This window comes from Dendropsophus ebraccatus, chromosome 8 (assembly GCF_027789765.1).
Source record: "Dendropsophus ebraccatus isolate aDenEbr1 chromosome 8, aDenEbr1.pat, whole genome shotgun sequence".
Classification (NCBI taxonomy): Eukaryota; Metazoa; Chordata; class Amphibia; order Anura; family Hylidae; genus Dendropsophus; species Dendropsophus ebraccatus.
Genome location: NC_091461.1, coordinates 14,478,652 through 14,495,727, shown reverse-complemented (window position 1 = coordinate 14,495,727; position 17,076 = coordinate 14,478,652). Strand labels below are relative to the sequence as shown.

Genomic DNA, 17,076 nt, shown 5'->3' with positions numbered 1-17,076 from the left:
TAAATGTCTTTTTTATGTCCATTAGTTGACTACAACAAAAGTCTTTGTATTAAGACCAGAATTCAACTCTTTGAGTTAAGTTTTTCCATAAGGAAAAATTTTTGCATTGGTGTCTCGAAGAGACCATTGCAAATTTTTAGGTCTAGTGTGTCAGAATATTACACCATTGGGGGATTATTTCTTCAAACATGGTGTATTTTTTCTTCATCATCACTACTAGCTTGTGCGTGTACTTGTACTTGTAGTTTTTGTATTGGAACTGATCTCAATATCTGCCAACCACGACCGCTAGCTTTCCGTACCCCCAATGATGGTTGATCATTGGGGCGTAAAACTTGTGTTCTCTGTGGTTCTACATGAACTTCTGGTAGCTCTAGATAGGTCTTCTGTGTACTGGGTTTGGAGGTCATGTCCTCATATGTTGGTCGACACTGACTTTGTGAAGTCCCTGGTGGCTCACGTGCTTCATCTGTGATCTTTACAATGGGAAGATTGGGTTTTATGGTTGAGGAAAAGTTTTTTTGCGACTTTACGAAGTCGTGGTGCTCCCCTTCAGGTCCTTGGAATGCTTCAACATAACGGCGGATCTTCTGCTCACTTAGGTCCTTCCTCACCACCGCTCTGTAACACAACCAGAAGTTAATTCTAAGAGAATGATCAAACAGGTTAGTATATTTCCTGATTGATCCCCATAGAGACGTACGCCTTTACAGAGCTGAATATTATTAAATGTGGTTGTAAATTGGTTGTCCAAGGGATAGACCATCAATGTCTGACTGGTGGGGTGTGGTGGAGTACTAGAGCAGATCCACTTTTTTGGCGGCGTGGTGCTTGGTGTCTGTGCCTCACCAATCCGACATTGATGGCCTATCTTGTATTCATTGTATGTCGAAAATATTGTAGCCCGATCTTATTGAAGGACCCCTGTATTAATAGAGCTACTGCAATATACATTTTGTTATTAAAGGGGTTGTCCAAAAACATGGCAATTTGCTTCCAGAGACAACACGGCTCTTGTCTCCAGGTCAGGTGTGGTTTGCAATTAAGCTCCATTCACTTCAATGGAACTAAGTGGCAAACTCCACCCAAACTGGAGATAAGAGCGATGCTGTCTTTAGAAGAAATTGGACATGTTTTTGTAGCGCTGGATAACCCCTTTAAATACAATGGTTTGTCTTTACTTTCTATTGGACAACACACACCAACATCTCTTATATCATAGCATCTTATGCAGTATTGTTCATGCCGTGTCCTTTGAATGGATATACAAATATCACTTTCACCTGACTTTTACTATGGTCACAATTTTCCATATGGTAAAGTATTTTGTACTGTCACAGCTGGGGTTCATAAAATAGGTTTGGCTCAAACTCACCGGAGGTACCAATGGTCTCCCAAGCCGTACTCAGTGCCACAAACGCCGGTTCGAGGCCAGAGACATCGCGGGAGCTTCCTTTCTAACATAACAGTGGTAGCAGCAACCTGAGGTAACAGAGGAAAGGCGGGTGATGAAATAATATCCCCAAACTATACAGCTCGTCCTACAAGACCGATCATGAGTTTATCACCATGGTATAACTAGCGACGTTTGTCCTAAATGCTCCCCTGTCATTCGTCATCATGCTGCTTGTTAAAAAAGAAGTTCTCATTACTAAAAACTAACTACAAGACATTAGCAGTTACTGTGCTAATTTGCATAATTATATCCCATAAGGCATTGTATGGCTAAAACTCCAGATGTCAGTTTCCTTAAAGGACAACTCCCGCGGGACCCCCAAAAAAAAAAAAACACAGACACACACAGACACCATACTCACCATCTCTCCGGTGACGATCGCCACTCGATTCGCCCGCCGTCCGCCTCTCCGTCGCCGCCTTCCGCCATCCAGCGATGTCTCCAACTTCCGGGTCCAGGGGATGGAAAAAGCTGCCAGTGCGCTTGCGCACCGGCAGCCTTTTCATTGGCTGGAGCGCATCACATGGCTTCCAGCAAGCTCAGCCAATCAGGGCTGAGCAAGCTGGAAGCCATGTGATGCGCTCCAGCCAATGAAAAGGCTGCTGGTGCGCATGTGCACCAGCAGCCTTTTCATCCCCATTCACTTTGCATGAAGACGCCGAGGAGGAAGAAGACCCGGACCGCCCCTCGGCTCTGACGTCGTCGTCACCAGATGCCGCCCCGGAGAAGAGGACCGTGACGATCGTAATAGGTAATGTATAAATTCCTTAACTTCCGGGGTGGGGGGTCGGGGGTCCGAAAGTGGGGGAAGGGGGCCAGGCCGGGTATTTAACCACATTACAAAGTTATATAACTTTGTAATGTGTGTTAAATGAGCAAAAAAAAATTTTTGTGGGAGTTGTCCTTTAAGGAGAAACATTTTCTCTTAAGTCCCTCATCAATTGGTCAGCTAGAAAGTTGATAAGTACTCATGAGGGGCGAGGACACCTGGCATAGATGGCCATTCAGGCTGGGCCATCTCTGATAAGGGTCCTATTCCACCGGACCATTATACACAGTACAGTATGTGCACAGTATACACATAACTATACTAGTAAAAGGAAATATGTTGATAAATGACAAGTGGTATATTGGTATAAGGTACATTGTTCTGTTCTGTCACTATGAATACTAGTCACTTTTACTTGAGTTTTCGACCTTCTTGATCACTTACAAATGCCTTGTTTTTTGAGAAATTTTGGTGGCCATACACAATGGACAAACATGAGCCGAACCTACAGCCAACCATTTACCGTACATGAGATTGTCAGGGAGAAGAAGGATCTTTTGTAGACATTTTGTAGCTACTGTACCTGAGCTCTCCATAGCTCATCTCTGTCCTGTGCCACCCTCCAGTGAGTATCCCCCATCATGGCGATCAAGAGATTTAACATGAGGAGATTGGCAATAATGGTGAAGCTGAAATAGATGACATGGAATATATAGGGGAGGTCGACATCATAGTTTGTTGGAGAGTTGATGACATTGAGGAAGAGTTCAAATGTGCTGAAGAGCGCCATAGGGTAGCCATAGAAGTGACCGAGCTGGTTGGAGTCCTCGGATTGGAATATGATGTAGAAGGCTGGATGGAGGAATACAGAATGAATGTTATTCATACAACTCCTATAGGAAATGCTTTTTAGGGTATGAACCATAATTGTGAAAGACGTCAGTGAATTCTACTTACCAGTCGTGTATCCAAAGATGACCACAACCATCAGCCAGCAGAAACGCAGTAGGTCCCCAAATATCATCTAGAAGAACGAAGAATGTATTGTATTGTTATTCTAATACACTTTATTATTGGGTATTCACTGGCCAGTTTGCAGACCTAGGCTACTATATTTTGTAACTCAGATACATTGCTTAGAATTTGAAAATTGGCTGCCGATGTATCCATGGTTGTGTCCATTTCAATAGCTTCAATAGCCACTTTCTGAGCCTATTCGAGTTTTGGCTTGGACTAAAAAGCGTAATTTGTAGCAGTAATGCAAAACTCGTACTATAATGGATAGGGCCCAAGCTGAACTGAGCATAGATGCGTTAGTAGACGATTTTAAGATTCTGGTGACGCATCTGTGTCTGGAGGCACAAAAGTGGTATGAACCTGGCCTTAAAATGTGACAGAATTATGACTTGTAAGACAAGACACCTTTAAAAGATCTTAGGATTACTAAGTGTATTGATATCAAGATGTTCACAACACAACACAGTCTATAGTAGAAGAGATCTACTATACAGTGGGACTTCAACGTTGCTACATTGGTGCACGTGCACCTCAATATCGGATAGTCACCAAGAATAAAGAAGTTGTACCAAAAATGATGAGTGCCCTTAGCTTTTTCTTTGACAAGTAGTGTTGATATCAAGGTGACTGATCTACATTTGCCTACCTTATGAATCATAATGGTAAATGGTCCAAGCATCTGGAATCCACGGGCAAAATACATGACGTAGCACCAGCCCAGCACCAGCAGTATAGACATTGGGATGACCTCTCCATCGGTGTCAGTTAGTCTTAGGATTAACGTCACCAGAACCAGACATGGGTACGAGATGCTATAGGGCCATAAAATATATTAGGTAAATCTTAAATAATTAAATCAATAAGTGTTAAAGTCTAAATGGCAGTCATACAGTCTGCTTGTTTATTACTACTCATAATTATGGCATATCTAAAAAAAAATCTCAAACTAACATGAAAATTAGGTGCCCTGACCCCAATTCTCTATCCTGAAGTGACCATATTGAATGTAAGGCAAGGGCTACATGGCAATTCCCAGTCACATGACCCACAAGAACCACCATATCATGCCGCCTGTTCTGCTGCCTGGATAGATTTCTTTTAACTGCAGGGTCACAATTGTGGTTTGCAATGTGACCCCATTCACTACAAGAAGAAGCCGAGAAACATGACCAGGGAGGGCTACATGATCATACCTAGTTGAATGACCAGAAATTGCCGTGTAACCCTAGCCTAACTGGGGAGGTGGCTGCAATCATTGAAGGATCTATAATACTTTTATTGGAAATAGATGGTCAAATGGGTTGGAGATCCCCCAAAATGGGTAGTTTATGGCTCAAAAAACAGACTTTAAAAATTAGATCCATTAAACTCAATGGAAAAAAAACCTGGTAAATCCCATTGTAAAATTTTCCAGTCATAATTTAACATCTATAAAATTAAGTGAAAGGTCATTTTGCTATGATATAATGTATGATTTTGTCAATACAATTCTGAAAATCTTACATAATAAGGGTGAATGGCCCTCCTTGTACAGCTTGGGTCAGAAATCTTGCTTCACGTATCTTGAACAGGTCAGGAATCTACAGAAACATTTTGGACGCTGTTAGCTACATGGTGTTGGATAAATAGCAACATATATGGGTGTAACAGTCATGTGGGGTGGAAATCATCATGTGGTTGCACATTAAAGTGATAAATAGAGATGAGTGTAATTCGAGCATGCTTGAGTCAGTCTGAACCTGGAAGTCTCTGCATTTGAATACCAATGGCTGAACAAGTTGGATGCAGCCCTAAGCCTGCCTAAAAAAAACATGGCTACAACCTATGGCTTATGGCTTTAGCCATGTTTTTCAGGACTCCCTAGGGCTGCATCCAACTTCCATGTGACTTCCAGGTTCAGAGTCATGCGCGAGTTATGTTTGTCTCTATTCATGAACTAGTTTGGTTACTGCTCCAGCCCTTACCTTTAGTAATAGGATAAGGATGGCTCCTACGACACTAATAATTTCTCCTGCCAGACGTAGGTAATCTCCAGAGGTGGCATACGCTTCCTGGAAGGAAAAAGATAGAAATTAACTATATTAACTATATTAACTATAAATTTAAGCAGTTGCATTACTTAGACAATACCGGGTAAGGTTTTTTTTTTTTTTGTATTTTTTTCTCTGTATTTGGGCACAATGGCAGTGCTGTTAGGTTCCACGTTTGACTACTCTCTGTTTTCCTTTTTTTAAGAACAGGGAGAAAAGGGACACAATGGCCTGCTGGCCTTAAAGATCACCTGTGCTTTCAAGCCTTCAGCTGTCATCATCCATGTTTTTCTTTAGCTTCCCCCCCCACCCATTCGCTAGTTATGGCCGGTACCCGGTGGGATCACCAGGCCTCCGGTTTCAGCCGGAGAAGGGCATTTGATACTCTTGTATCAGCTAAGAAGCACTAGAAAGAAATCTTAGGTGTGAAAAAATATATTGGCCATACGGGCAGACAGGATTTTTAAAGGAGAAGTCTGGTGAGGGGGTCGGAGTGGTAGGGGGTTGCAAAAAACGTATTTCGGGCCGGGGACGGGGGAACATAAAAAAGAAGTTATAGTTTCTTTTTCCACTGCCCACGCAGAACCGTAACTCCATCCTGGACCCTGTCAGCTGTCTTCTGAGCTCCCCTCTGGCTACGTCAAGACCCGGCTGACAGGGTGGGACACTACTGCAATCATTGATTGGCTGAGCAGGCTAAATCCCACCCGTCTGTGACATCAAACCCGGGTTGTGACGTACCCAGAACCAAGGAGAAGATGACAGACGTCGGGGTCCGGAAGGTCCGTGATGTGGCCTGGCACAGGCACTGGGAGTGGTAAGAATTTTTGAGTGTAAGCCTGGATGAAAAGCCCCTCTTGGTTCTAACCTTTCACCATGGTCTGTCACTTTAGAAAACAAAAATAGAAAAATACCCCTCCCCCAGGAAAAAAAACAAAACAAAACAAAACAAAAAAACAGAACTCAGAAGTCTTTGGTCAAATTGATTGCTGGAAATTGATAGAAAAAGTGGCCTGATAATGTGCCCAAGGAGGACAACTTGAGGACAACTTCAAATGTCACTTATCAATGACTTATGATATTTAGGCAGAAACATCTATAACAATAAGCACAAATTGTTTCCAATAAGCAACAAGTAGGTGAAACCGGCACGTAATGGAGGACCCGCATTGGTTATTATAAGCAACAGGAGTACAGACAGTGCCTGTTTTAAGAACACATCAAAAGTTGTTGTCACTTGAAACATTCCTCCAAGCCCACGCCATGATCACTCTTTTGTACTTTCGTTGCCTACAGTAAACGTGTCAATCACCGACGAGTCTGTCAAAATGTGCACACTTCGTAAAGTCACGAGGCTCTACCATGTGCATGGAATCAGGATTGTGACCTCAAGACGGAGTCAGAAAACGAACGCAAATGCCTGTAATCTTATAATCAATACAAAGCTGTACGCATGATTGGCACTTGTTTAATTTTATATAAGAAATTATTGAGTAAAGTTTAAGGTTCTCACTTTTAGAGTCTTCTGCACCATAATAGTGATATCCCTGGTATTCGTAACATTGTCCGTTCTTGGTTTGAGAGGTCGGTTGGCACACACTAGAGACACAATGATCATGTATACAATATAAAGAAAACCCAAGGTCCAGAAATATGGGCGGCCAAACCTCTGCCACTTTCTATTGACCAGCTCCTTGACGGGAGACAAGTCCAATATCCTCCGTGCCTGGAAAGAAATGGAGATTTTTATTAATAAAATTAACTACTCCATCTAATCAATATTATGCATTGGGGCTTTACTTTCTTTAATTTGTTTTGAGTCTCAAAAAATTGTTGTTTTAAAAAAGAAAGTTCTATTTTTTAGCCTGTTTTGGCATTAGGTTCTTTTTTTCACTATGTTTTTGGACATATTTTTTTTCTATGCTACTACATAAGCTATAACCCAAAATTAAAATGTGTGTTTCTGAAAACTCTTTAAAAAATCAATAGGAAAATTAGAGCTTTTAAGATTTTTGATGATCTTATCTGACACTGGCCGTTCCGTGACGAACGGCTGGTGTCATACAACGTGTGAACATAGCCTTAAACTGTAAAATAGATTTTTTCATTCAAAGTCCTTTGTAATCTCAAATTTTACATAATTTTTACACTACGCTGGTCTATGTTATGTCCTATTAGACAATCTCTTCCTAAACTTCTCATCAAACCTTTGGAGGCCAACCTACAATTACACTTGCATCCAGGACAAGGCCTCTATTTCAACCACCTCCAGTATGGAGCCATCTTTAAGCTGGGTAAACACATTAAAGCAAAAGTACCATCAGGTACATCGCTTTAAGTGTTTTATATTAATAGACTGGCGCCAGCCGGGAATACCGATGCCGCGGTTCTTTTTAGAACTGTGTCTCGGTTTCCGCTTACAGCGCCAGTGTATTCCCAAGCCAGTTCAGCCTGGCTTGAAGCACTGGAGGCAGGCCCCCCATCCCCAAGCGCCTCAGGCCAGGACGGTGCCTGGGAATATACCGGCGCCATTCACGGGAACTCGGCAGCGGTTCAAAAAAGGACCTCTGCGTCGGCATCCCCGCTCCAACATCAGTCGATTAATGTAAAAATCTGAAAGCAAAGTACCTGATGGTATATTCGCTTTAAAACAATGTCTATAGAACACTTTTTTGGCCAACAGATGTCTCTCCTGATTCTTTCATACATGTGTTTTTTTCGATGAGGAGAAGGGCTTAGCCACTGTCAGAGAAACCTGCTGGCAGCCCGTTTCTCCTGAAAACGAAATGGGGTAAGTTGACATCCGACTGCCCAATCATTCTATCCCCCAGCATCATTTGTCTATGTATAGTGAGGAGGCCCCCCGACACCTCAGATAGTTGGTAGGTTTGGCCTACATGTGTACGGTCAGCTTTAATCTGACCTGCAGTAAAAGTGGTGACAATTACTATGGAAAACAAAAAAATTTCTTCAAGAATGAAGCTTTTGGACTGTTACCAATCTAGTCAGTTCCCTGCTCTGTACTGTCGAGGATGAAGAACCCCAAAACTACTGCCTTCTTATTTTGAGCAGATACTAGCTTGGTTGACTATCCTCATGTGTTGTGTCATGTGATGTTTCAAGGCTCTTTAAGAACTCTATTTCCAATGGGTGGCACCAAATTGCACTTTTGGAAGAGAACTACTGTGTACATTTTTCGCAGGTACCATACAATAGACTTTAAGGTCCCAATTCCTACCTATGAAGACACATTACCACTTAAGATTGTGACCAACGAAGGGCGAAGTCCCCATGCATGCTGTGAGCGGTGGGAGCAGTCACGGGACCCCCCGCTGGGCTCCAGGATCTTCAGGGTGTCCACTTGATGACCCAGCTGAAGGACTGGCCGCTCAGCCAGTAGGTGACTGGGGCGGGACAAAGCTCCAGTCACTGACTGGATGAGCAGCCAGTCCATCAGCCGGGACAGGTACTTTCCCCGTGAGGCCATCACCACTAAGAGGAAAATGACTTTTGGTGGGGGTCCCGCAGCCACTCCAGCCGCTCACCGCTGGCACGGGTAGAGGTATGTTTTTACTTGTAATCATTTTCTTTCCTCCCCCTGCAGATTGATGGCTTTTAGACATCACTGAACTTCTCCTTTAAGAGTGAAAACCAATTAGAGATAGTATTACCCCATAATACAGCTTGTTGGCTACTTCTAGATTCTATCACATACACACCTCCCTTTTCTTCCCAGAAACCACCAAATCCAGTACAGACTGGGGATCATCCCATGAGTCGATCTCGGTAAGGTCATAGAGATAGCAGCTAATGGGCCCAAATGTCCACTGTAGTTGTCGTCTCTTCTGGACTAAGTGCTGGAACATCTGGGAAAATCGAGAACCATGAAAATATTGAGTATTGTGTAAAAAGTAGAATTTAGAGTGAATGGGATTTGTATACGGCACATCCTATTGCCGATGGTCTCCTAATGGCGATCTAGCAAGGTATAGTAAGGTATATGGTATTTAGAACTTTCCCATAAATGTGACCAATCCACGCTTATTGGACTCCACCACGTCCGGAACAACGTACACTTTTATCTATAGAGTGTGGATTTATAACCACTAACGCATGTACTTTTCCAGTAATGGATCCTATTTTTTCACACTCTCTATGGATAAGAGGGTATTTAGAAGCAGCTTACAATACTAGTATAGATGTGATAGATGTGATACAGATGTGATAGTTTCTTATGTATACATACCACAGTGTTACCTTCCAGAGCTGCAATTTTTAACGGGGTAAGGCCATCGTTGTTGTGTATCTCCTCGAGCCCCGGACCATACTTTTCCTTGTGGTAGCTGAATATGAGGTCATACATCTGGCAGGCGGACATCTTGTTGGGCTGTAGTGTCAGGATGTGGAGAATGGTATTTCCTGGAGGGAAAGAATGATAAGAGGAAATGATACTAACCTAATAACTGTCATGGTACAAAGAACCGAGCCCCATTCAGAGAGTTCAGATCATAGTGTTAAAGGGGTACTCCAGTGGGGAAAAACTGGTGTCAAAACGTTATATTGATTTGTAAATAACTTCTATTTAAAACTATCCAATCTTTCAGTACTTACCAGTTGCTGTATATCCTGCAGGAAGTGCAGTCTCACACAGTGCTCTCTGCTGCCACCTCTGTCCATGTCAGGAACTGTCCAGAGCAGTAACAAATCCCCATAGAAAACCTCTCCTGCTCTGGACAGTTCCTGACATGGACAGAGGTGGCAGCAGAGAGCACTGTGTCATACTGGAGAGAATACACCACTTCATGCAGGACATACAGCAGCTGATAAGTACTGGAAGACTTGAGTTATTAAAATATAAGTACTTTACAAATCTGTATAACTTTCTGACACCATTTAATTATAGACAAAACATTTTTCTGGAGTACCCCTTTAAATCATAGTGAATATTGGTTAGACCCATCAACCTACTCTATAACATATATGAGCTTGTATATTCATGTGGTTTAAAAGAAATAGGAAATACATTGGATTTCTCACCATGGGAATCTTGCGCTTGAGCGTCTGCTCCATGTAGCAGTAATAGCCGCACCAGCTCGGCATTACCCACGCATGCGGCAAAGGAAAGAATATGCTCTCCTGTAATGAGAAAAGCCAGATCTTACTCCATATACCGAGTCCTATTGTAATTGCTTACCTTTATATGCCAAAACGAAGATGCAAGCTACTCCTGGTCTATGATATTCATTGGCTAATCCATTTTATTAAAGGGGTACTCTGGCAAAAAAATCTTTCCAATCAACTGGATTTAGAACGTTCTATAGATTTGTAAATTACTTCTAAAAAAAAAAAAAAAAAAAAGAGAGCTCAGTCCTTATAAGCTGCTGTATGTCCTGCAGGACGTTGCGCATTCTCTCCAGTCTGACACAGTGCTCTCTGCTGCCACCTCTGTCCATGTCAGGAACTGTCCAGAGCAGTAGCAAATCCCCATAGAAAACCTCTACTGGACAGTTCCTGACATGGACAGACGTGGCAGCAGAGAGCACTGTGTCAGATTGGAGAGAATACACCACTTCCTGCAGGACATACAGCAGTTGATGGGAAGTATGGGAAGGCATGATGTTTTTAAATAGAATTAAATGACAAATCTTTAAATCTTTTTGAAAGCAGTTGATTTGAAAGATTTTTTTTTAACGGAGTACCCCTTTAAAAAAATCTAATTTATGGGGGATATCTGTCAAAGATAAGCTGTTATGTATATGACACAACCAACATGGTTAAAAAGCTTAATAAAAATTGCACAGAAGGATCACTTAAAGTTTGGTTTTAAGCCCTGAAGTCAGGCCTGGGGACCTAACAAGTTCAAGTAGGTTCTTAAGTCAGCTCTCTGTATTGGTGTTGGTGGATAAGCAACCCCAGTAAATGAAGCACAAATAAAGTACTAGCATTTTGGAGGATACGTGGGTGCCACAAGTTATTTACCTTCATGAACTCAAGACCTAGAAAGTTCCCCACCCAGGGCTGTGCGTTCAGCCCTGCTGTTAGCTCCTACTAAGTCATAGTGACACAGAGGTTAATACAGGAATATATTAATAATTTATAATTAAAAAATAAATAAATAATAATCTAAAATAATAAAAATATAAATACATTTTTAAAAATGTTTTTTAAATTAATAAAAATACATAAATACATAATTATTATTTTTATTGACTATAAAACAATGTTATTGTGCATATATTACAATAAAAACTACACAAACAAATAATGCCAGAAAAGTTTTGGTATAAATGACAAAATATTATACATGTACCCTAAAAAAAAGAAAAGAAATTTGTTTATGTATGCATCACCTATGCAGATCTATGTGTCTCCATGGCTACAGACTACAAACAAACCCCTTGTAGTCTGATCCTGTAATCACACTCTATTCTATTTGTCCCTTACTTCAGGATGGTGGGAAGAGGACAAATGCATGGTTCGACAACAGCATCAGACCACACAAGTTTTTTTGTTGTAGTCTGTAGTCATGGTAACCCATTGGCCTGCACTGGTGCTGAAAACACAAAATGGAAGAAGAGTTTTGTTAAGTCATTGGACATGTACTCACCATAATAGAAGGAATTAGGTTTAAGTTGGAAGAAGGTGCCCACCGCCCGGGCTGTGTACACATTGGCTTTATTCTTAATCAGTTCCTGAGCGATGGCCACATTTTGACGCATGACAGCAATGTGTAAAGCTGTCTGACCTATCAAAGAGCAAAAACACTGACTTAGGAGAAGACTAATATAACGATAATTCATCCTTATACTTCACCAAAAATTTTAAGTTTAGAGTAGAGATTTATCCCCCTCGCCACCTGATCAGCTGGTGATCGGCAGATCGTTCCCGATTCTCCCATCTTGTTATCTACTTCTCATACTACAGGTATAAGATCAGGTAAACAACTAAAACACAAACTAAATGTCCCTCCACGTGAGCTGGGGTGCGTCTACGATGAGGCAGCCGGGAGGAAGGTGTGACTGCATGAACATGGAAATTATTTTAATGAGGTCTGATGGAGAGATGGTTATCTTGCAGGATTATGTAGTAGTGGTAACAAATTGTTCCATCCTATGTAGCCTAGGCAACCGGTATTCAAAAGCACAAGTCACATGGTTAGTTAATAGGGGACAAATATATCGGTGCATTGAAGTTGCCCTTGTAGTTGGGAATGGTCCAATAGGAGCCACAGCTCATGGTGCATGGGACTCCATTTGTGGCTCCATATCTCCACCAGTAAGAACCTACAGTGGTCCCTCAACACATTGTTCTTGGGATGACCTTTGCATGTCGAGACCATAAAATTGGTAATTGGTCCCTGAGCTCCAGAAATGGCAACTCAAAATTAGAAAACATAAAGAATAATAAGCACAAACGTCATACAAAAAAACAAGTAGAAGCAACTGGATACTGGTTAGTCCCTTTCTACAGGATAGAAGCGTTTTCGGGGTCTGTCATTTGGAGTATGTTGAGAAGAACACAAGATGGAAGCTCTTCCACAAGGCTTTCTTTGGGGTGGGACAGCCCTAAAGCTTCTATTGAGGTCAATGGCGCTTAGGGGCTGCACAAGGCTGAAAAAAAGTGGTATGCCACTTTTTTTAAGTTCTTTTTAGCATTCTTCCTTCACTACTCCCTCACGCCAGCCTTTCAGCAATTAAAAATTAGTATGTTTTCTATGTCTGGAACAGCATGAGTTCCCAGATGATAATCCGAGTACATGGTCTCCTGTTCCTAGGACCCTCCAGGTTCCTTTTCCCTGCAGCGCCACCACAGGAAAAATAAAGCATTACACACTTCCCACAAAATCTTTGTAATACATAGACATATTGGAACCTCCAGGATGAGAGACAATCATTGTAACCCTTCTGCACTCTCATAGATAGATAGGTAAATGTGCAAAATAATGAAACCCTCCCCCCCCCCCAATTATTTTAAAGGGTTTGTCCAGGAGGAACTACAAAATAACATGTCTATCCTTTTCTAATACTTTGTACAGTGAGAGCAATTTGTAAATAATAGAAGATAATAATTCACCAATATCTTGTTACCCACCTTGGTACATGTCGGAGGTCATGGGCATGTTGACCAGCTCGGGGGCATGTTCCAGCAGGACCTTCACAGACTCCAGATTATCATGTAACACGGCCAGATGGAGCGCAGTCTCCCCGACCGCTCCTAAGAAGAAGTTTATCATTGTGAGACATGAACGGTGGTAAGAGTTATGGAGAGATCAAAATGTTACAGAGCAGGTTTTATAAACGCCGAGAGCTTGATATTCCTGATAAACGTTCAGCGGAGAAGTTTATACGAGAATACATTGATATCAGAATAAGCCTTCAAACGGGGAAGGGTGGAAAAACACAGATACACAAAGACATTGAGTGGGGTATTCTGATTCAGAGGATCTATCAGTCGGACATGTTAGAGAGTCACGTTGGTGGTGGTCTAGAAGAAAAATCGATGGAACCAGAGAGAATCTGCACATTTTTTTTACCTGCAGATCTTGTCGAGGATTGTGTAGATTTGTTATGCATTGGAAAGGGTGAAATCTGTTAACATGGTGACTCTCCTCTGTTTCTCTTAGATGTTGGGCTATTGCCGTAGAGTACCAGGCTCATTGGTCTCGTCCTCCTACACCTCTAAGGTGAGTGAGCAGTGATGCATACCATCACTATATACATTGCCGCTCGGCTCACATGCTGTGGGAGGGGTCTGCATCATGCTGTAGTGCTATCGTGAATGAGCCGGTGGGTGGTCCTGTTTCGGTTGGTTTGGTCGTGTACCTAACTATATGAATCTGCAGCAAGTAGAATAAGAAGCCTCTGTAGCTCTGTACTGTTTTGCATGCCACCATATTGTAAAGTCCTTTAGAGGACTAACTTGTAGTTCTTAGGACTTGATATCTGTGACAAATCTTCAACTCCATTTACCAAGTACCATTCCCAATACTGGTGTCTTCCAATGTGGCTGAGAGGCCTCGGGTCAACTTAGGTACCAGTGGCCATGGTGTAACTGCTACCTGTGCACCCCCTATAGTGATGCCGCTAGAGAATAGTGGAACACCATAGCCAAGGATCCCAAAGTAGAGTATAGGCCATATTGGATATATTAAGCCATAGAAGTGGCATACATTTTTAATAACTGTCCTCTCTCCCATCCTCCCTATACCCTCATAAATGTTTGGCATGGCACATTCCCTTCGAGGAGACATAAGATACAGCTGGGTAACTATGGAGCCAACTTATCCCTCCGAGAACAATAAAAATCCATCACGTCTGAACCCTGTCTCCACCAACATCAACTGTTGAAGCCGGGAGACCCCCATAAACATCTCAAACAGTCAGTCAACTTTAGTATAAAGTATTTGAGCAGCTTTCTAAAACCCCACCGATCTCTTACCTGTTTGTAGTGGGTTAATCGCTTTACAGGACAGAAGCTTCTTCAGGGATCTCACCCGATTCCTTTGTGCACAATACAAAAGGGGAATTTCCTGAATTCTGCAAAGTAAACATTCCATAGTGATTCCTCCGCTCAGCAGATGAAAGGCGACGCCGACGACCACATCACCTTACCCGCTTTTCTGAATCTTGTTTCCCCTTCCTCTATGTTTGCTGCCATGTAATTCAATCAGTATTCTCAAATAACAAAATTTTACTAAAGATAGTCCCATAAGGAAACAGAAATTATAGGCCTGGAGGACCAAGTTATTTTTAGCTTTTTTAAACTTTTTTTTTTTTTTTTTAACTTTCACTGGTCTCTACTGCATGTATATACAGCAATGCTCTTATGAACCCTCCATCAGGGACAGATATGGCTTAAAGGGATATTCCGCTCAAACATAACTTTTCATATGTTGCTGCCCATGATAAGACTAATAATTCCTTCCATACTCCATACTCAGTCTCCTTCCCCCAGTCCTGAGCTTCTGCGTTCTGCTGAAAACGCAAAAATCTGTATGTGAGCCTTTCCCACCATCTCCCCCTCCTCCCCCCTTCCTTCTGAGACAGCTGATGTAAACAAGTCCCTGGCAGGTTTTATCTGCAAAACTGTAGCTTCTTTGTAATGCTGGGAGGGATGATCACAGTAGGGGAGATTTATCAAAGGGTGTAAAATTTAGACTGGTGCAAACTACCCACAGCAACCAATCACAGCTCAGCTTTAGGCAGTGCTGAAAGGAAAGCTGAGCTGTGATTGGTTGCTGTGGGCAGTTTGCACCAGTCTAAATTTTACACCCTTTGATAAATCTCCCCCAGTGAGTTCATCAGCAACTTGACCTCAGAATAACCTTCCCAGCATTACAAAGAAGCTACAAAGTTGCAGATACAGCCTGCCAGGGACTTGTTTACATCAGCTGTCTCAGAAGGGAGGAGGGGGAGACAGAGAGAAAAGCTCACACCCAGATTTTTGTGTCTTCAGCAGAAAGCAGCAGCTCAGAACTGCATAATGGTAAGGTAATAATTTTGACAGCAAAAACCCTTAAATAATCTCAGTAATATTTATTCTACAATAATTTTCTGTGAGGTCAGAGTGCGGCTCATAGGTTACAGGTACAGAAATGATCTTGATTTCCGGTTTGTTTATTGGGCAGATGACTCTTTTAGCTGCTTGTACATTGAGCCGTATGTGAGCTGACCACCTAATATAAAGGAGGACTCCTGAGTGTCCCTTATGACATTTTATTAAATTTTTTCAATTGAATTCAACTTTTAAATGATATGATCATTTTATAGGTTGGGTTTTTACCCCCATTATGTGACTTTGTAATCATTTGATCTCTTGTCTAGTTTACCGCAATACCTTTGTATTGCAGTGTATTATACCGTTCAGGTTACTACTGAACGGCATCCTATAAGGCAATGGCGGGATCTAATAGGGATACAAAGAAGGCAGACCTGGGGTGTTCAGTAAGTCTGTGGCTGCCATATAAACTCTCCATGTTGTGGAGCAATGATAAAGTGAGAGGGAGGGACACCTTCTCCTGTTTAACCACTTAGATGCCTCAGTAAGCATTGATATACCATAGCATTATAAAGCACTCATTATAAATCACTCTCTTACCTTTTCTGCTGCTGTAAGTTGATTTCACAAATGTTTTCCACAGGTTTCCGATTCCCCCACAGCTTCATCTTGGCGTAGGGTCTTATAATACTGTCTCGTAGGTTAGTTCACAGGCAATAACATCGTCTCTTAGGAGCTCGCAGTTTATAGACAGGCTCAGCTCTCATCCTTCATCCTGGATGAATAATTTGCTGTTTACTGTGTTCAATGCGGCTTTCTCGGCAGAAGTCATGAGTGGCAGGCACTGTCTCAGCCAGCCAAAACCATCCCCTCGTCAGAAGATATCGATCCTATGAAGACAGCTGTGAGGTTACAATGTACATAGTATGTTAGTATTCTAAGTAAGTAACAAAATATGTGTAATATAGACTAACCACCTTTAAATGACCTCTCAATATTGCATTAAAAGGTGGGAGTGTTCTAGAAGAAAAATGCATAACGTATGGGGGCCTGAAGACGTGTAACATGAAGTCTGGTCTGGAGAAGGAGATGGTCTTCTCAAAGAGTTTTCATTGTATTATTACAGTGTCAATTAACCTTTATCCCAACATTGGACACCTGAATACCAGCCAGTCTGCCCCATAAACAGTGTCAACCATTGGCCGTGCCAGCTAGAGAGTCTAACAATTGCCAGCCAACCAAAACGTACCACTATTAGCAGGGAATGAGCTCATAAAAAGGGTCATCTTCTCAAAGGCAGCCAACTC

General features: G+C 42.0%; 1 protein-coding gene across 1 annotated transcript; it reads right to left on the bottom strand.

Annotated features, from left to right (window-relative positions):
* Window positions 1-182: 182 nt before the first annotated feature.
* Window positions 183-16,437, bottom strand: LOC138799965 (transient receptor potential cation channel subfamily V member 6-like). Its single transcript, XM_069981769.1, has 15 exons — window positions 16,370-16,437; window positions 14,711-14,808; window positions 13,364-13,486; window positions 11,880-12,017; window positions 10,310-10,408; window positions 9,519-9,691; window positions 8,992-9,138; window positions 6,786-6,998; window positions 5,207-5,293; window positions 4,746-4,822; window positions 3,889-4,054; window positions 3,183-3,249; window positions 2,809-3,077; window positions 1,376-1,482; window positions 183-621 (listed from the first exon to the last, which is right to left on the bottom strand). The coding sequence occupies exons 1-15, from the start codon at window positions 16,435-16,437 to the stop codon at window positions 183-185; spliced, it is 2,271 nt and encodes a 756-aa protein (XP_069837870.1).
* Window positions 16,438-17,076: the final 639 nt, after the last annotated feature.